This window comes from Amblyomma maculatum, chromosome 3 (genome assembly GCF_055883805.1).
Source record: "Amblyomma maculatum isolate TAMU_Amacu chromosome 3, ASM5588380v1, whole genome shotgun sequence".
Classification (NCBI taxonomy): Eukaryota; Metazoa; Arthropoda; class Arachnida; order Ixodida; family Ixodidae; genus Amblyomma; species Amblyomma maculatum.
Window position 1 is genome coordinate 103,572,240 of NC_139346.1, and position 21,459 is coordinate 103,593,698.

The 21,459-nt window shown below is 48.4% G+C and overlaps 1 protein-coding gene across 1 annotated transcript in view; it reads right to left on the bottom strand.

Annotated features, from left to right (window-relative positions):
- LOC146195459 (uncharacterized) overlaps positions 1-21,459 on the bottom strand; it is a 58,777-nt gene that overhangs the window by 17,164 nt on the left and 20,154 nt on the right. The window contains exons 4-5 of the mRNA XM_084596804.1: positions 19,618-19,694; positions 14,577-14,679 (exon numbers count right to left, since the gene is read on the bottom strand). Coding sequence (XP_084452930.1) covers positions 14,577-14,679; positions 19,618-19,694 — 180 coding nt within the window. The remainder of the gene's footprint in view (positions 1-14,576; positions 14,680-19,617; positions 19,695-21,459) is intronic.

Genomic DNA, 21,459 nt, shown 5'->3' on the forward strand with positions numbered 1-21,459 from the left:
ATTCGCTGGAATGTCGCTGGAGTGGAGCACAATCCGAAACGTAGGACTTTGAATTCATAAAGTCCGTCGGGCGTGACAAACGCTATCTTCTCGCGATCACGTTCATGGACTTCGATCTGCCAGTAACCGCTCTTAAGATCAAGCGATGAAAAGTAGTGCGCGTGGCGCAACCGGTCTAATGAGTCATCAATGCGTGGTAGCGGGTAGACGTCTTTTTTGTGACCTGGTCGAGCTTACGGTAGTCCACACAGAGCCTCAAACTTCCGTCTTTCTTCTTAACGAGGACAACAGGCGAAGCCCAGGGACTCCTCGATGGTGGTATGACACTGTCATTTACATCTCGTCTACCTGTTGAGCAATGACTTCGCGTTCCCGCGGTGACACTCGGTAGGGGTTCTGTCGGACTGGTCGGGTACGGTCGTCGGTTATTATTCGGTGCTTGGTCAAGGGCGTCTGTTTAACCGCGGAGGCGGATGAGAAGCAGTCTTGAAACTGAAAGAGTAGCCTGACGAGTCTGTCCTTCTCTGCCGGTGATAGAGCGGGATTCACATCAGGGTCGAAGTTGGGCGTTTGGCTGGCAGACGTGTTGGTCTCAAGAACAAAGCAGTCGTGGGCTACTTCTGCGACACCTTCAAAGTAGGCTACCGTGGTGCCTTTAGCGATGCGTTGCCGTTCGTTCCCGAAGTTCGTAATCAGCACGTGAGCTAGACCATTAGTCAGATGAACTATACCGCGTGCAACACAGGCTCCATGATGTAACAGAAGCTCTGTGTTCTGTTCGGCAACGCCGGCAGCACAGGACTGGTCATCGCACCTGACTGTGACGAGAGCAGACGAACGTGGCGGCATAGATACATCCGCGTCAACGATGCGTAAAGGTGCGTGGCGTCGTTCAGAGTCAGCGGTCGTCGTTACAGGCGTCGAAAACGTAACAGTACGGCGAGCAACATTAATGATGGCCCCATGCTCACGTAAAAAGTCCATGCCGAGTATGAGGTCCTTGCAGCAGTGTGGCAGGATAACAAAAACGGCTACAAAGGCTGAATCGGCGATGGTTACTCGCGCAGTGCATCGTCCGATCGGCGTCATAAGGTGACCGCCAGCAGTACGAATTTGCGGCCCCAGCCATTCAGTTTTAACCTTGGAGAGCCGATCTGCAAAATTCTTGCTTATTATTGAAAAGTCTGCTCCGGTGTCTAGCAAAGCGGTTACTGGGTGTCCGTCGACGAGAACGGAAATGCCGGCGCTGACAACGTGATCGGTTTGAGGTTGATTTGGAGTTTCGGGTTCTTGCGGTGGTGGACGCATCGTAGTTACAGCATCGGGCTGAGTCGTCACGGGAGGGTCTTCGGGACATTGATTCCGTTCGTCAGAAACCTGCCCCCCTGAGGTCACCGCCTTCAGTTTCCCCGGTGTGGGCTTGGCGACCGGCGCCTCGGCACATGATTAAACTCACGGCGGCCGGGTGACGAGTAGCGCACGGGAGAATACTGTGTACTGTCGCTCGAAGAGGTTGCACGGGTTGCCAGATATTCTTCGATTTCTGGAGGGCGTTCGCCGACCCGGGGACACGGGGAATCACGAGCAAAACCCCGAAGACCGTGTTCACGGTATGGACAACGACGGTACAAGTGGCCGGGTTCTCCGCAGTGGTAGCACAGCGGCCGTTGGCGAGGAGTGCGCCAGACGTCTGCCTTCCGAACCGATTGCTGCATGACGGGGCTCTGCTGGGATGGCGGCTGCTAGTACAGTGGCTGAGGAGCGGACGGCTGCATGACGAGGCTCTGCTGGGATGGCGGCTGGTAGGACGGTTGGTAGAACGGTGGCTGCAAAGTGGGCGGCGGCTGTGCTTCGAAACGAAGCTGTTGCGCAGGAGGCACTGCAGGCCGACTAAGAGCCGCTGCGTAGTTCATAGAACGTGGCTCCGACAGTGACTCAGGCGGTGACAATGTTTCACGTATTTCTTCCCGCACGGTTTCGGTGACAGCCACGGCAGTCGGGTTAGGCGATCCAAGATTGAACTTGAGGTGCTCCTCGCGAACTACCTCGCGGATCAGCTCACGCAGAGAGTGATCGTCAGTGGACCCGTTCAATGAGGCCACACTGCTGAAGGGCTGACCACAGGCAGACTCCGTGCGCCGGTATCATTGCTGCAGGGCTCGCTCAATGAGGCTAGCTTCATTGATGAAGTCCGCGACGGTTTGAGGTGGACTCCGAACCAGACCAGCGAGGAGGGGTTCTTTTACGCCCTGCATCAGGTGGCGCAACTTCGCTGATTCCGTCATGTCGGGATCAGCCCGTCGGCAAAGACGCGTCACGTCGTCGGCGAACATGGCCACACTTTCGTTAGGTAGTTGCACACGAGCTTCTAGGAGGCGGCGTGCGCGATCACGGCGGTCGTGGTTGGCAAAGGTTTCCCACGGCTGCTGGCGAAAGGAATCCCAGTTTTGAAGACTGGCCTCCCTATTCTCATACCACGTTTTAGCACAGTCTTCAAGCGCGAAATATACATTGCGCAGTTTCTGAGTCGGGTTCCACTGATTAAATTGCGCCACTCGCTCGAACTGGTCGATCCAGTCGTCGACATCTTCCCCAGTACCGCCATGGAAACTGGGGGGTGTACGAGGATGCTGAAGCAGCAACTGATGCTGACTTGCGTGGGCCATTGCAGAAGTATCTAACTGCTGGTCAGCTGGCGTCGGTTCAGGTAGAGGAGCGAATTCCGGCGCCAGACCCCGGAGGCGACGGCTGCAGCGATGAACGGGTGTAGATACGAGCGGAAGCTGGTTGGGACTCGATGAGCGGCTGCGAGAGGCCCGAGACATGTAGTTCAAGGCCTCACCTCCACCAGTGTCACGTAGCCGTTTAGGCCCGTAACCAGAAGGTTGGGTTTTAACGGGGGGTTGAGCTAGCAGGCGCAGAAGAGCAGGTTCGGAACACCGAGAGACGGCAACTAACTTCAGCCTCTTCTCGAACGCCACGGGGCACTTCTTCGAGTCCGCGCACGAGACTCTCGATGAGCAGCCGCCTAGCGGCTGCTGTTGCACACGCTACAATATTTATTTGGATTCCCAGTATTGCAAGCTCCTGATATGCCTGTGGCGGTTGCAAGCCCGCCACTGCCACACCCTGGATCGTCAGCTGCGTGTCCTTCTGACGTCGCGGCAGATCCACCTCTGCAGACTGTGTCAGCTCTGGAAGTATATCACCAACCATGTCAACCTTGGGGTCGCACGGCCAGATACTATCATTGGATATTTCAGGACCCTCGTCAACTGACACTCGTCACCAGCGCGCCCCTGACACTTGCAACTAAAGCCGCTATCTTCCGCTACCTGCGGGTCAGGATGATTTTCCTGATAGCTCAGATTTGTCGTCTGCCATCCCCTATATAGTACTTCTGCGAAGTATGCAGAAGAGCCAGATTTATTGAGTTGCCTTCGATGCGTCTCACAGCTCGAGGTGGTCCCTTTTATGTGCCAATGCATTCAACCCTACTTGCTCCGATCCTCATCAAACCAGTCGATGCCAGATACAGTATTACTCACTTTAATTCTCTGGCAACGAGGCCGAGGCAAGCGTCTGAATCTCTGGCTCCAGATGCCACCCTTAAAGTTTGCCCAAACAAGTGGCCTAATCTGCCGCGGTCGCTACTGAGCGCTTCTTTCAAATACGATCAATAGCAGCGATTGCTGTACTAGCATACGAGCCTAGGCTAAACATCTACGGCGTAGGAGACCAGTGGTGTGCCCCTGAGTCTTTCTCAAGATGTCTACTTCGCGCTAGTGCAGAGAGCTCTGCGAAACTCTGTACGCCTTCTAGGAGAAAATTCAGATATCTGCACTATTTTTTTGTGACAGAATCTGCGCCGAGTAAAAAGAGTTTCAGTCACTGACCAAGTCAATATGGAAAAAAGAAGACGTTTCGGAACCGTGTACCGCAAGCCCACACACACTGGACGTTATCTGGATTTTAACTCGAACCATCCAATGGCTCACAAGAAGTCAGTCGTTTCTTCACTTGTAACCCGGGCCAGAACGATCTGCAACGACCAAAACAGGGAGTCCGAGCTTAAGAAGGTACGGCACGAGCTTCGCAAGAATGGATATCCCACGCATTTTATTTCGAGGATTGAGAAAACTGTTTCGCAACCAAGGATAACCACTCCCAAGACTTTTTCGGCCAGCGCTAGGATCCCTTATATGCGTGGTGTTAGCGAAGCTCTTTCCCGCGTATTTTCAAAATATGACTTGCGTATTGGACACGTGCCGACCTGCAAGCTTCGCAATATGCTTGTTAATGTTAAGGACCCCCTGCCTTCTGTTCAATTCCCTGGTGTGGTTTATAAGATACCATGTAGCGAATGCAGTGAAGTTTATATCGGTGAAACTGGGAAATTCACACGAAGATTGAAAGAACACCAGCGTGATGTCCGGGACAATAAGATTGCTTCAAGTGCACTGGCAGAACACGCGCACAATACGGGACACCAAATTGCCTGGGATGGTGCTACAATCTTAGCTAAAGAAAAGAATCTGATAACGCGGCTGCTGCTTGAGTCATCTTTCATCCAGACGACAACCGGAATCATGAATCGCACAACAGGAAACATGCCATTAATTTATTCACAATCATTACGTCACCAGCTTCGCCTTTAAATTTCCATTCCCTCGCCTTGTCCGCCTCATTGTGATCAAGAAACCCGTAGGGGTTCCGAAACGTCTTCTTTTTTCATATTGACTTGGTCAGTGACTGAAACTCTTTTTACTCAACTACCATGCCTGACCAGACGAACTTTCGTCGAACCCTTGACTACCAATCTGCGCCGAATTGCGTTATCTGGGATATATACGATACTATGTACCGGTACGGACAAAAGTAAACGGAGCTTGCTATTTTCCTTTTAAACTTTTTCGCACGTTGCATAATTGAAACTGGCAGTCATGGTATGTACGAACCGGTTGTAGATGTCGGTGCCCTTTCACTTTGACAGATATTCATACCTTATCCCAGGTGCTGAAGGAATGATTGTAATTTAAAGCGTGCTCCGTTTACTTATGTATGCGTCTGTACGTGACTACATAGCCGACTAGCCTTGCGCTGTCTTCATTGTGGTGTATATCACGACCGAACCACAATACCAAGTGACAACCCAATTTTCGCAATGAGGATAGCAACATGAGGCAACATTTTCCCGCTGTATGGCCTACCAAAAGAAGACATCAGACGTACAACAATACCTTCTGCAAATCAGCAAAAGCTGCTTTTATTGAGCAAAATGAAATCAGGTGTAGTCGCAAATCGAATTCATCACCGGGGAAGACAGCGCCTAAATAGTAAGAAACAGATATTGCCAGTTTTTCATCAATTGATAATGTGGTTGAATTCTAACCTCTTCCGCAGCAGCAAGTAGTTAGCGATTATCTGTACCGAGCGCAAAATTAGTACGGCACAGCGGCCTCATTCTCAGTGTGCACCCCGCAGCCACTCATGCGAAACATCTATTCGCCCAAACGATGAATGTTCCAGTTATCAGCTGCGCGCTCTTTTTGAGGCTGTCGCACTTCTCTTACATACCAGTCTCCTCACCAGTGGCAAAAACCATCCTTACAATTCCTCATTTCATCTGACCTCTCCTCGCAAAATAGCGGTAGCAGCCAGTCGACCGACCTCTACCCGGCGTACAATTATCCCAAATATGGCCACCATCTTTTAATGGAATGCCTACAGCATCGTCACCATCTATCGGAATTTCAACATTTTGTCTTCAAGCGTCGTTTTAATATAACTGGTCTACCAGAATCTCGACTCAGTACTGCAATCTGTGATTCAGGGTACATGGCACTGCAATCAACTACTGGTATACAGACCACAGTAAAGTTCTTCTGGCTGCCCGGAAGGCGCCACATTCATCCCTCATCCCAAACCACGCGATCAACATAATTAGCACGTTGCAGCCAGCGTGTGATGCATAAACATGCAGTTAACAGTAACTCTTCAATATATACCATGTCGTGCTAATTTTGATATTGAACGAGTGCAGGATATTGTGCGCAGTAATCCCGTGCCACGCATCTTAACGGCAGAATTAAACGCACATTGTCCTCCTTAGAGAGGCGTCGTATCGACGGGTAGAGGTCTGCAGCTAGTTTAAACCAGATAAAATATTTCAACTACGGCCGAGCAACTTACTATCAAGAGAAAGGTCCAGTGCGCTTGACCTCTCTATGACATCTGCCAATCTGTCAGCTTCAACATCCTAGTCTGTGGACATCGAGACTTATGGCAGTGATCGCCTACCTACATAAATTGCGGTTAGGGGGCTATTCGCTCGGTTCCCAGCTAAAAGTCCGTGCGTGTTATGCCTGTCTTTATACCTGACAAGCCATCATTTGGCTTAACACGTATCGTCCATTTCCATTGTTAAGCTGCGTCAGAAACTTCATGGAGAAATGGTCCGTTCACGTCTTACCTGGGACCTGAAAAAATTGGAATTTACCCCCCGGCAATGTCTGGCTTCCGAAACGTCCGATGCATAATAGACAACGTTGATGCGCTTGCCAGTTGTGCTAGGCTCATCAAAGCCATACCCAATGCGGTATTGTTTAACCTAAATAGAGCTTTATATACTGTCATGCATGAGGTTATTGATTCAGGCTTACATTCAGTTACCATTGGTGAACGAATGTATAACCGGCTGTGCGATTATATACATAACAAGACGCGTTACATGTCAGCAAAACAAGGTGACAAATTCCTACGTCATGCGTCTCGTGGCGTTCCTCAAGGAGGGATTTTAGGTCATGCCCTCTGCAATAATTCTCTTGTTCGTATGCGCAGTTGCTTGTCATCTACTGGTAAATGTTCTCTCCTTGGAGACTTCCTGTGATGCTCCGCACAAAATAGACGCATTGTGCACGCAAGACTGCAAGAAAACAATAGGCTGTACTGCACAACGTTACTAGATAGGATCAGTTTCAAACCTCCGCTGTGTTGCGCGGAACCACCGCCGGTTCTCGTTTTAGTGGCGCTGCCGTCGAATCTGGCTTCTCGGTGTACCACGGCCACACTGAGAAGTGTGTTGCTGTGGCTGAAGATAATGCGGCCACGGCAAGTGCGTGTACAGACATGCACATTCACAGCATCAGTAAAATATCCTCCCTAGTGGATTCAGTAAATACGCTGCGCGTCTGCCAAGGGTGCACTGTTGTCAAGAGTGGTTCCCAAATGTGTGAAACTGTTTCATGCAGACAATATGTGTTCGATGCCGCACACGAAAAAACAGGGAAGTTAAGGAAACGTGCCAGAAGAAAGAGAGCCTGGCGTTCAGGAAGAGGATCAAGAACCTTAAAAAAAAAAAGGCCCTCACAGCTAGCGGCTACCAGAGCTTCCTTTGTGAAGAATATAAACACTTTAAAGGAGCAGCAGAAGAACGAGCGTTCTGAGGTGATGAAGAAAGGATTGAACTAGTTACCTCCACTGCAGCAAGTGGCCTTTGAAAACTCTTTAAGGCAAGTTGAAGAAAAACGACCGTAGGAGATAAGATACACACGAGTGTGGATCATGAACTGCTTGCTACGCATTGCCAGTCCCAAGGCATACAATTTGTTGCGCAGCATGAAGCGGATTGCACTACAAACGTGTAGCTACTTAAACCAAATTATTTCAGGTGTGCCATGTGAGTATGGCTACAATCAAATAGCCCTGGATACAGTCCAAACATTCTTTAAAGAGCTGCCTAGTGTATTATCTCATTACACTCATGCATTTTTATGCAAAGTTTCTATATCAGCAAAAGAACCAGAGCGTGCAAGTGAAGGCAGCAAGGAAGAAGGCAAAATTGCTTTAGAGGCATTTTAGCCAAAATGTGAGCTAGGTGAGTTCAATATAATTTGAATAAGAAAAAAAAACCTCGTGTACTTTTATGGCATGACAGCAAGTTAACAGTGAATGCATTCCAACCACATATTTTCCCAATAAGGCACAAACGATGAAAATGTAAATAGCTGCGTCGGGCGAAGCGCGCTATGCGCATAGAAGATGTGCACCTCTTTTTTTTTTCTGTCATGCTGCAGTGCCGTATGGAAGTATAACAAATGTGGTATTTATGGTAAGCAGCCAAATTAAGATTTACAGCCTACGAAATAAGATGCTTTGTTACTTCTGTAACTCTAAAAGGTAAGCGCGTCAGCAGCACGATAGCAACGTGCGGCCACGCACGGCGGTGAGCGGCAGTCGGCTGGAGCCATGGAGCCGAATGTGAAGGTTCCGCCACCTGGCAGCAGGCGCAGAAATGAAGACGCCGCCGATGCATGGTAAGACAGGGGAGTTTTGAAACTGACCCTATCTAGTAACGTTGGTACTGCATAACTCTAAAAAGCAAGCGGTTGCTATATCTCCAGAGAAGTACGCAGAAATCTCACTTTCACGGCATGATCTTTGCCATTCCGTGCTGATGGCTGTTAGCACCCTTACACCATTGTCACCTTTGACAAGTCTCTTTATGGTCGTCACACGTCCAACAGCTTAAGATAAAACTCTCCTCATACGTGTCTATATTTTATTTTCTTTAATCAACCAAAACTGGCTGCTCTACGGATTCTTTATATTGTAAGCACTGTGAGTGACCTTCATCTTCATCTCAGCGTAATCATCATCGGTCATCGTGTCGTGCGAAGAAGACGAAGTGTTGCTAAGCTGTGGCTAGTCGGTAGCTGCTGCTTCGGCCTACCTGAAGTAAAAAGGTGAATTTGCTGGTGCGTTCTTCTGCCTCACAAGTGGTGGAGGTGCCTCCTGATCCCAGCGTCCTCAACGCGGCACCCCCTGGAGCTCCGTTCCGGTCGTGTTCTTGGCGGCACATCAACCGCCATGGCGCAGTCACATCCCACTGCTCTCACCGTTCCGGCGCCTGTAGCTACCGATGGGCATCCCACGGCTGCCCATGCCACCTCTGCACCACTGACGTCCCAAGGTGCACTTGCTCAGCACCATTTGACCCACCCAACTTGGTCAGTTACCTCACGTCAGCGCGACCCTCCGGTTTTCGCCGGTCTCCGCGGTGACGACGTCGAAGACTGGCTACAACAGTACGATCGGGTGAGCGCTTTTAACGGTTGGGACGCTTCTATGAAGCTACTCAACGTCTCATTCTACCTGAGTGACGTGGCTAAGACGTGGTTCCTCAACCATGAGGACGCCATTCCTGACTGGCCTCAATTCACGACACAGATCCGCCAGATATTTGGAACTGTTGGTGCTGGTCCGGCCTCTTTTCAAAAGAAGCTAGAGACCCGTGTGCAGCTTCCAGGAGAGACATACACATCCTACATTGAGGACGTACTCGCCCTTTGCCGGCGAGTTAACAATGGCATGGTCGAGGCTGAACGTGTCGGACATATTTTAAAAGGAATTGGCTCTTTTGCCTACGCAGCTCTAGCTGCCCAAAATCCCGTCACGGTGGCAGACATTCGTGCCACTTGCCAGCGACTTGACTATCTACAGTCGCGCCGCCTCAACAACACCTGGGATCCGAGCCAAATTCCCGAAACTGATCTGCGCACCATCATACGATCTATAATACGGGAAGAGCTCCACAATGATATTTCGTCGGTTCCTGCCTTCTCACGCCCACCTGCTCAATCTACTGGGTTGCGTGGCATTATCAAGGAGGAGCTTACTTCACTCAATCGTCCCATGGCTACAGAACCACCAGCCCCTCCCTACGTTCCGACGTATGCTGAAGTCACTGCGGCTCCTCCTCCTTGTCCTCCTGTCCATCACGCGCCTGTCCCACCCAGCCTCGCCGCCCTGTCCCCGCGACCACCGGTGTATGGTAATTGGCGGCCTCTCCCACCTCGTCCAGTATGTTTCTACTGCGGAATCCGCGGCCATGTAACACGCGTTTGTCGCCGACGACTGCGAGATGAGCGTGCGAGCTATGGGTACGTTCGACGTGACGACGCCTACCAGCTTCCTCCTCGCCAGTACTACACCGATAATGACCTCCGTCCCTCTTCCTCCCCGTCGACTTCTCCTGACCGGTCTAGGACAGCACGGCCATCGCGTCGTCGCTCCCCGTCACCCTTTCGCCGGACTTCGTCGCCCCTTCGCCCTCCATCTTCAGCTTCTGCCCGCCAAACGGAAAACTAACCTGTGCAGTTTCCGGAGGTAAAACTGCACCGCCTGTCGTCGCTCCAATTCCTCCTCTGCTCCCATCAAACATGTTGACTGTATTCCTTGAGGGACATGAACTGGAAGCTTTAATTGATACCGGCGCCGCTATTTCTATTATGAAACTTGACTTGTGTTTAAAACTGCGAAAAGTGCGCACACCTTATACCGGTCCTCCTTTACGTGCTGCAAATGGACAGAATATTAACCCTTGTGGAGCGTGTACAGCCCGAGTCACCATTGATGGCATCTTGCACTTCATTGAGTTTGCTGTCCTATCCTCCTGTGTCCATCAACTCATCTTCGGCTGGGATTTCCTCCAAAACGCCTCAGCAGTCATTACGTGTTCCCCTCCCACTATTGAAGTCACTGAATGCAACATTCTTGCCGATAGAGAACCACTTTCTTCCCGTGTAGTTATGCTTGCCGATCACGTCCTCTATCCGGGCAACGAAGATATTCTATCTGTGACTTCTGACGCCGTCACCGATGGCGACGTCCTGATTACACCCAGCCCTCGTCTCCTGTCAAGAGGTATTATCATCATCGTGTCCCTTCTTCGCTTCTCCAGCGGTTCTTCTCTTCTCGCCGCATTCAACACCACATCAGAGCCCATTCTTCTGCGACGCGACTCTACTGTTGCATCAATTGCTTCCGCCCAGCCTGTCACACTTCTTCCCATTTCCACCTCCGATCGCTCTGATTCATCCCCTGCCTCGCTCAGTGCAGCACTTCGCCACACGATCAGCACCGACCTGACAACAGACCAGACAGACGCATTGCTCGCTGTATTGAACAAGCACGCAGACTCGTTCGACGTCAATTCCGGCACACTGGGTCAAACCGCTGCAGCAACGCATCGCATACTCACCGACGGATCAAGCATAGTTAGACGCCGGCCTTATCGTGTTTCTCCAACCGAGCGCAAAGTTATTCAGGAAAATGTTGCTGACATGCTTGCACGCAACATCATACGCCCATCGTCTAGTTCCTGGTCATCGCCTGTTGTGCTAGTGCAAAAAAAAGACGGTTCGGTTCGTTTTTGTGTAGATTACCGTGCTCTAAACAGAATAACTCGTAAGGATGTGTATCCCCTCCCTCGAATTGACGACGCCCTCGATTGTTTGCAAGGTGCCCAATTTTTCTCCAGCCTTGACTTAAGATCAGGCTACTGGCAGATCCCCATGAATGAAGATGATAAAGAGAAGACCGCCTTTGCAACACCGGACGGTTTATACGAATTCAATGTAATGCCTTTTGGACTCTGCAACGCTCCTGCTACATTCGAGCGTATGATTGACACAGTTCTCCGCGGCCTCAAATGGAAAACATGTCTCTGTTACTTAGATGACATCGTCATTTTTTCTTCGTCATTTCCTGATCACCTTACTCGTCTCGATGAAGTTTTGACAGCACTTTCCAGCGCTGGCCTACAGCTAAACACGAAGAAATGCCGTTTTGCATCAAAATCCATTAAAGTTCTTGGCCATCTCGTAAGCAGCGAAGGAATTAAGCCTGACCCTGAAAAAATCGCTGCTGCGCTGCACTTTCCCCGTCCAACTCGGGTCAAAGATCTCCGCAGTTTCCTCGGCTTGGCATCATACTTCCGCAGATTCATCCGCAATTTCGCCTCTATTGCCTCACCTTTACATGCGCTTCTTCACAACGACACGCCTTTCATCTGGTCTCCTGCTTGCGAAGAAGCATTTGAAACTCTGAAGCGTGCTCTGACTTCGGGTCCCGTCCTCTGCCATTTTGATGATAAAGCACCGACAATTTTGCACACCGACGCCAGTAGCCATGGCATTGGCGCTGTCCTTCTGCAACGCCAAAACACCTCTACAGAAAATGTTGTTGCCTATGCGAGCCGAACTCTGACTTCTGCGGAACAAAACTACACTATTACCGAACAAGAATGTCTCGCCGTCGTCTGGGCTGTTCAGAAGTTTCGTCCTTACCTGTACGGCCGTCACTTCACAGTCGTCACTGACCACCACGCCCTATGCTGGTTATCCACTTTGAAAAATCTGTCCGGTCGTCTCGGGCGGTGGATCCTCCGCCTTCAAGAGTACGACTTTACTGTCACTTACAAATCGGGCAAGAAGCACAAGGACGCCGACGCTCTCTCTCGTTGCCCTATTGCTTTGCCGTCGCAACCCATGTCCTCGCATTCCTCTCCTGTCCCAACGGAGTCAAGCCATTTAAACCCTACAGTGATGCAGTCTTTGAGCGCCGCCTCTATTGCTCCCATGCCAGATATACACTGCAATCTTGCTCACCACCAGAGTGCTGACCCTTACTGTCAAAAGCTGATTGATAGTCTCAGCGGTGTTATTAGACCTCCAAATGCCCGTCTCCGTCGTCGGCTCAAAAATTTCAAGTTACAGGATGGCACATTATTTTGGCACAACTACAGCCCACTGGGCCACACATGGGTTCCCGTAATTCCTTCTTCCCTGCGTCCTCAAGTTCTACAAGCCTTTCACGACGACCCCACCGCAGGTCACCTTGGGTACCACAAAACCTACGACCGCATCAAACGTCGTTTCTTCTGGCCTGGCCTTTCAACCTCAGTATTAAAATACGTAGCGTCTTGCATCCCTTGTCAACGACGCAAGCGGTCTACGTCGCCTCCTGCCGGTCTCTTGCAACCTCTCCCATGTCCTTCCACACCTTTCGAAGTCGTCGGAATCGACTTGTATGGACCCCTGCCCTTGACTCCAGCTGGCAACCGCTGGGTCGTTACTGCCGTTGACCACCTCACCCGATACGCTGAAACCGCAGCACTTCCTTCCGGCTCCGCTTCCGAAATCGCCAACTTCTTCCTCCACACCATACTTCTTCGCCACGGCGCCCCTCGCCTCCTCCTTAGCGATCGTGGCAAGTCGTTCCTCTCCACCGTCCTCGCCGCAGTGCTTAATGCTTCAGGCACGGTGCATAAAACTACATCTCCTTACCACCCTCAGACCAATGGCCTCACAGAACGCTTTCATCGCACCCTTTCTGATATGCTATCCACCTACATTCACCCTCAGCACAACAACTGGGACTCTTTACTCCCCTTTGTAACCTTCGCCTACAACACTGCCGTTCAACGAACCACCACCTACTCTCCGTTTTTTCTTGTTTATGCCCGCCATCCTACCTTCTCCCTCGAAGCATCTTTCTTCACAGCTTCTACTCCTTCTGCCGCGCCTTCCCACGAACAGTTCGTGTCTCGTATCGCCCACTGCCGTGATCGTGCCCGCCTTCAAACTGAAGCCACTCAAGCTTCCAGGAAAAGCACGTATGATGCGACTCATCGCTCAGTGTCTTTCCGCCCTGGAGACGAAGTGCTACTCTGGACACCTACTCGCATCCCCGGCCTGTGTGAAAAGTTTCTGAGCCGTTTTATTGGCCCGTACACGGTTCTGGAACAAACTTCCCCTGTAAACTATCTCATCACACCTGCATCGCCTGTTCGCGATCGTCGGTGCCGCGGCACCGAGATTGTGCACGTGTCGCGCTTGAAACCCTTTAACCGCCGACCTTAAGATTTAATTTGCGACCAGGATGGTCGCTTTCGTTCGGGAGGGGGAATGTTGTAAGCACTGTGAGTGACCTTCATCTTCATCTCAGCGTAATCATCATCGGTCATCGTGTCGTGCGAAGAAGACGAAGTGTTGCTAAGCTGTGGCTAGTCGGTAGCTGCTGCTTCGGCCTACCTGAAGTAAAAAGGTGAATTTGCTGGTGCGTTCTTCTGCCTCACAATATGACTTTATGAAGCACTTTATGAAGTCCTTCTAAAACATTAGGGACACTTGAAGTCTGCCCATAACGGTATGAAGGGACAGTGATAAATGCTTATATTTGCCGGATTGATTTACATGTTTTTTTTTCACATACCTACATTTTGTTCCTCGCTTAATCTGGTTTGGTTTGTGGGGTTTAACGTCGCAAAGAGACTCAGGCTATGAGAGACGACAAAACCTCGCTAAATCAGCAATATTTATTTCCACCTCTAATATCCCACACATACTAATTAGCATGCAGCAAGCTACATCATTACACGAATTTCCACCAGACACAAATATAGAGTTCCACTTTTACCAAGACTAGCATCGCCTAGGGGCAGTCGGTCTAAGTTGGGATCGCAGAGTCCTTGAGGTCTCAATTATGGTTTCAACATCCCATCTCAGTTACGAAGCACGAGTTCGCGGAGCGTGGGAACTCCGCTGTGTAATATGGCCCTGTGACGTCAGGAAGCCTGACAACCTGTCAATGCAACTCCAAGGCAACTTGCCTCTGCCACCTGCCAAATGTATTCTGGTGATTTTGTGCGCGCACTGCCGACGCTGACGTCGACAACGGCTCGTTATATCGGTCTACAGTGACACATTTAGATGTAGAAGGCATGCCGAGATTACCAAAATGTTGAAAGGGTTCGCCAGTGCCGCCGTTTTCAGCTGTGCCAAGCTGTCGTCCAGCACACCAGGTGGCACCACAGTTACCGCTTTCGCAGTGCGAGCCCTGCGTAAAGAAATGTTTTGTCGCCATGCAATATCGTGAAAGTTCGGAGAAGTTGTTTCCACCGTTAGCCCCATATCTACGCCGGACATTCCTTGAGTATATTCACGTCTCTTATGAGCTACTACCGGCGACGCTGTGGTAGAAGCCATGCTGCGATAGAATTGGAGATAATTATGTCTCGACCATTCTTGACGTGAGCACCTGAGACTGAGTGATACGTGTTACTGTCTACAACATTAATTTTGAAAACGAGAAACCCGACTGTGTGGCTTGAACACGTTGAGTTTTCGGTAAGGAGGAACTAATGCACGTAAGAGAGCAGGATGATTTGTTAATCATCAACAAATAACTCATAAATTTTGTTCGTTTGATATTAGAATTGTTCATTTGATATTGCGAAATTCAAGGCCGCCAAAATCGAAATTTACTGCCATTCTTAAATTTGGCTAGCCGCCAGTGTGGTTGAACATATCGAGTTCAATATGCGGACTTTATAGCTCGTTAACATGGCATTCCACATGGCATAGCGGTATATCGGCGTTGTTACGCGCAATGTCGGGAAAATGTCAACTTCAACAAGTGAAATCCAAACACGTCGTCTGTATTTCTGTTTGACAATTAAAACAGAAGACATTTTGTAAATCTGTCATTACGGTAATCTAACTCAACGAAATTTTATATCCTCACTTTTGCATCCAGCGATATGGGACACACTGTCGATTAAGAAAATTTAAAAACATATATCGCATGTCATGTTGAGTAGACGGCCTTCAAAATAAACTGAAAAGGCTTATTATTCAACTTATTTCGTTAATATAGTCTAATTATCAGAATGCGTCACTAGCATGATAGCTACTTTGAATTGAAATCTACCTACATTGCCAGCGCACGCATACTTGTAGTATTTAAAACACAGATTGCAAACTGAAGAAAAAATAGCAATGTCTACCGCCGGTCGAATGGCGCCCTAAATGCACTTGCAAGTTATTTTATTACCCAGGTTGACATAGCATAATATAAACTACAATTCTACCGTACAATAACGCAAGCCTCCGCTTAATCGATAAAAAAACATAGTGGTCAGTCAAAGCTTTTTTAGGTAAATTTTTTTCAGGTCACTAATGTCTAGACTACATCATCCCTGGCATTTTTTAAGCATCTTTGACGACTCAGTACCGTCCTGGAAAAGCATATATACATTTGGCTAAAGGCCGAATCCCGGTATAGGAAAACAACAGCGACTTTAACATAACACGCTCAGAAGAAACATGGAAACTAGTTTCCCGGCAGTTTGTCACACTGCATAAAAGCTGAGAAATATGACACGTTGTCGGGTGTTGCCTCGGTACAACAGAAGTGGGCAAGGAAAATTAAATTCAACATTGGTTATCATCTGTCAACAGTGTTTGATTTGTTCGCCGTCTGTGCGAAACTTCCGGGGCCAACACACCAATAAAGCAGGCACGTAACGGTTATTGATCGTTTAAAAATATGTGTGCTTGCAACAGTACTTGAAAAAAAAAACTTTTTTTTTTTCATTGCTCTTTGTATGCCACAGTACGGCGTCTTCAGCTGCCCGGCAGGGTACTGTAAACTGACACGGGCTGTGGCCGGGCCGCCGTAGTTACGCTCATCTTCCACCTACAGGAGTCGTCCACGGAAAAGTGCGCGCGGGCGGATATGCTAGCGAGGCAGCGCAAGTTTGGCTGGCGTTTTAAAGGGAGCGTCTTTCTAGGTTCATGGAGCGAAATCCGCTGCGCCAGGGTTGTGCTCAAGATTAATAAGCGAGATCTGTGATTATCCGCCTGATTCCGCGAGATTAGTTCTTGTCTAGCGTTCCTGCCATACGCAGTTCCACACTTGAACGTGGGCCCAGGAACGCCATGCGACTGGAGCGGTGGTGCATCGTCCAAACTCACACTTGGAGAAAGTGTGACAGATACTGCCCCTGTTTTTTTTTTTTTTTGTGTGTGTGACAGGAAGTTTTCCAAGCGTTCCAGCAGAAGTTTCCGTCACGTACAGCCAGACGACGGTGGCGTGTTTCCGGAGAATTCGCGTTGTAGCGCTATGATGGGATTGCCAACACTATGCGAACCCGCTACTTCCGGTCTGCGTTAACCAACTGTTTCTGCAGTGTGAAACGGCCTTATGTCTTGTCGGTTTTGTCTAATATATTTCACATTTATAGATTATACAAAGCTCTGAAGTGATTCCCATATTGAAGGTTGTCGTTTTTGAATGCTTCTAGTATATTTAAAAAAAAAAATAGAGATCACTTCAGAAGCTGCATTGGAAACCCTGAAAGCATGACCGTTGGCGCGGAGTTGGTGACTCCTAGTCGATGCTTTTCTGCATGTGCATACTCACATAGAACGACTAAGCATATTTCTCCTATAACCCATGACTCACATGACATGTGACACGACTCATACATTTTGACTCGACCCTTTCATATTGTATGACTAATGACTCGATCATGACTCGATGATATAAAGCACTCTTTGTATGATAACTTACAATCCTTATTCGGTCATTGACTGATGTCCCTTTTTAATGACATTACGAGGAAACCAACTTCCGGCGACCCATTTAACGGATATTTCCAGCAATAACGTAGCCTACTAATAATTTCGAATTATTAAGTGAATTCCGGTGCTTCCCATGCACGACTTCATGGCAGCCGATTGAGCTCTGTTTAGTGTCGGCGTAGTTATATGATGGTTTTGTGTTTCCTTTCAGTAATATGTAATGCGCACGAGATAGTGCAGGTATTTGAATTCGGACAAAATCTGGGGCTCAAAAGAACAACTCATCTGTGCACCTGTTAATGGGCAGCGCTGGAAGAAGGACGAAAACGCTCGACAAGTTACACAATCTTTAGGACCGGAGCTGGCATCAAACGGCTGGAATTGTTTGATGCCTTGTCATAAACAGTCCTGTCCCGAATAAGAACTGTTTTGAGGTGTGGTTCTGTGTACACCAAGTGCCTAGAGGGGACACTAGTAAAAAATGGCCCAATTCGAAAAAAAAAATTAGAGCCCTGCAGAATCTACATTGGAGTAATGCGAAGGCGAGGATGCTGCTGGTGGTTGCTTCTGGTTCCTTCTAGTAGCTTAATTTACTTCTTGTTTGCCCATTTAAATGGGTCTTATACGCCTTATACGCATCATACGACATACCATAAGGCTGCGCCCCCGACTACTGCGAGGATCCCAGCCACAGCCCCATTTATCCTCCTAGCGTGACGTCATAAACAGCGAGCGTCCTCTCTCGGCTGCGACAAAGCGCCGTGTATGGACTCACCGCCCCCATCCGATGGCGCGGGCTGGGGTCCCGTCTCTCGGTCTGGCGTGACGTCACACGGTCACGTGAGAAGTTATGTATGGAGGCGCCACGACACGCCAAAGGCTCGAAGTGCTAGCAGCATTGCTTTCGCAATAAAAAGCACTTCGCGGTCTTTGTTGGCGCATTTGAAATTTGCTGAATTTACATGGGGAACAAAGGTACAAGTAGAATGCTTCGGCAACACATAATGCACAAAGTGAAAAGAAAACGAAAAAAAGCTTCTGGAAAATCGTATTCCATGTTAGGCTATGGAAGTTGCACTGCGAGCCAAGTGTAGACCTTTGGTGCAGTTTAAAATGTGTGATGGTTGCTTTCTCTGGGTTTAGGCTTTTTATCAGTCACCTTTTCGTAACAATAATGAAGGTCCTCACTGATAGTTGTGTGGATGCGGACTGCCATGGAATGGCCACGTTCTGACGTGTCAATGCACTTCAATCGAGAAGTGTTTCGATGGAAAACGTGGACCATCAAGCTGCAAATGCTTCAACAGCAGCTACGCCTTTCCAAACATATTTTTTATGCAAGTACCAGTGACAGGAAATGAACGCCTAAGCAGTGTTCCTGTATAGCCTTTTGTGTGACAGTCTGATTGAAGCCTTCAGTGCCGTAACCGGCGCAAAATCGGCGAGTAAAATGGTTACTCGGTTCATCTAAGCGATTATATTTTACGGGCAGAACAACAATAATAAACGAGGACGAATGTATGTGCTTCCAACTGTCCGATCACGTTGGTTACAGATAACTACTAGCAAGCTGTAATAAAGCACTCAGCAATAAGTGCCCAAGCCGGCGTTGCTTATCTGTACATCACTAGACGTTAGCAACGAACCGGCTACCTTATCCCTTAAATATGCTAATCAGAGATTCATGCATCACCTTTGTTACTGACGGCTGGACGAACGTCCAAGAAGTGTTTCGTATCAAGTCTCATACAATCCGTAATCAGCACAACTTCGCCAATTTTCTTGTTCTGGTTGATCAGCTCCCGTACTGGCACCCACACAGTGGAGTACATGACTGAAGAAAAATGTGTTTTCAGTCGGTAGGTCAAGAGCAAAGTCGCTGAAGAAGTGACAGTGCCAGCAGCATGAAAGCGATCTGTGGTCCTGTTAAGGAGTGCTGAAGTTGATGGCTCCGTAAGCTGTCTGAACATTTTGACGACCTGCTTACTCTTGGCACAATCCGCGATTTGCATTAGCAGGCGAGAGGTACCGCCCGATAAACAAAGAAAGCAAACGTGGTGTTTTCTTACATGGTCATTCTATTATTCAACTAAGGTCACAAGCAACATAAATATGTAAAATGTGTCTTTATAGCTTAGATTGTAGAGCACCGGACACAAAATTTCGAAGTCCTGGGTTCTTATCCAAACGGTGGCACTCGTTTTTCTTTAAGTCGCCAGCGAATTAGCCCCATACTTGAATAATTACTTCGCATTGGACACGAGAGAAAAAAAAATTCTCCGTATTTTTCTTGACGTAGAAGGAACGCAAGATGTCACGAGGCACCCTTCTCCGCCAAAAGAAATATCTTTAAAACTATATTAATACCATCAAAAAGTCCATAGATTAGTATTTTATAGGTAGGACTTACATTTCTACGGGCAGTTTAGGGATATCAGCCGTATTAATCTCCAGGAGAGCGTCGTTCATAAGAACGTTTGACAATTCCTGTAATAGAAAAACGGACGGTTAAGACAGCATAGCAATATTTTGGTAAACTTTCTAAAGCGTTGTTCACATTTCATGAAAGGTCAAAGCATCCCAAAAAGGTAAATCATTCTTGCGCCTAGCAACGGTCAAAATTTACTGGCATTAAACATCCTTCGTTATGTACAGCGCTACACATACTCTGGACTATTGCTCATTTTACGGTACCTCATAAACAGCTAATTTCAGGCTTTGGCAAAACCGCAACTGTCTATGATCATTTTTGGTCTAGTGCACGGTTAATTGTTTTTTAATGCGCTCGCCGCTGTGGTGTAGTAGTTAGGGCTCTCGGCTGCTCTGCCCGAGGAGGCAGGATCTAATCTGGGCCTCGACGACGCTTTTCGACGGAGGCAAAATAATAGCGGCCGTCTGTTGTGCGAGCCCTCCACTATGGCGTCTCTCATTGCCCGAGTAGCTTTGGGCCGTCACACCCCATAAACTAAACAAATTTTATGAATACGCGTTCCTTGTGGCGTAGCTAAGTAGCTTAAGAGAGTTAACAGCTGAGCTAGTTGGCTGTCACACATAATTGCAAATTATGTGTGACAGCCATAACAACGAGAAGACAGGAGACACCACGGGAGCTTACTCCAACTGTTTCATGAATTGAAAAAAAAACACATATATAGCCTTCTCGGCGAAAGAGAACGAGTACAACGTAGGAGAGGCATCAGTCTTATCAAATAAATCATGACAGAAATGTGTGCACATAATCATAAATGAATACCTACTTATCACTAATTTAATTTCGAACCTGCTTGTTTTATATAAGAGGCTTTTCATGTTTCACGAGCCGTCTGAAGCCTGCCCCTGCCCAGAATCCTCACGTCGCGGAACAGTGGAACACAATTGGCCCAAGCCCTACAGCGCAAAATAAGTCGCTCTCCCTCATTACATTTTCAATGTCTTTTGCACGTTTCCTAAGTCGGTCATTTACGCAACGTCCAGTCTAGTTTGTCCATTACAGGATTTTCCACAAGAGAGTGATATCTTATAGACGACACTGGTGGCGCAGTTAGCGAACTTCAGGCAATGCCTCTTCTGACAGCCAACCATTTTTTGGCCTTCGCACGTTATGCGACAGCTTAGCTGGGCAAGCTTGCGGGGAGCTAGAAAATACAGCTGGTACAATAAATCGGTCTGCCACTCTTATCAGCCCGTGAGACATCTTGTAGATGTATGTAACCAAAACGGACATTTCTTTTCCCGGCCGTTGATTCTTACTTCTGATTCTGCTCCAGTTTCTTGACTTGCAGTTTAAGTTTTTGGATGGGCACATATGCTGAACACAAAATCTCATGCACAAAAGCTTCTCCTGTCGTATGATTCAGCCCACTTGAAGGTAGTCAAAAGGGGCATCGCTACTCTCTGCTTGGAGGAGTCGTCGTTTCGGAAGTCCTGCTTACATGACATGGAAGCCAGCTTGTTGAAGGCTTGTTGAAGCCGGCTTCCATCAGTCGGTCTAAGTGCCAGTGGGGAAATAATTCGAAACCACTAATAAATAAAGCTGCCTCCGAAATGCCTTCGTCTAAAAAACATTCCAGCTTGCTGCTTTTCAAAACCTCTCTAGCTTCCTAATTACTTTCTGTGTCTCAATCCTATATTGAACACGCTGGTCGCGGTGGCATTGTGCTTCGGCCACTCGACCACTGTACCTAAGAACTCCAATCTAATCCCGACTGCGGTTTCGGATTTTTATGCAGGCGAAAATCAATGTCAGCACATG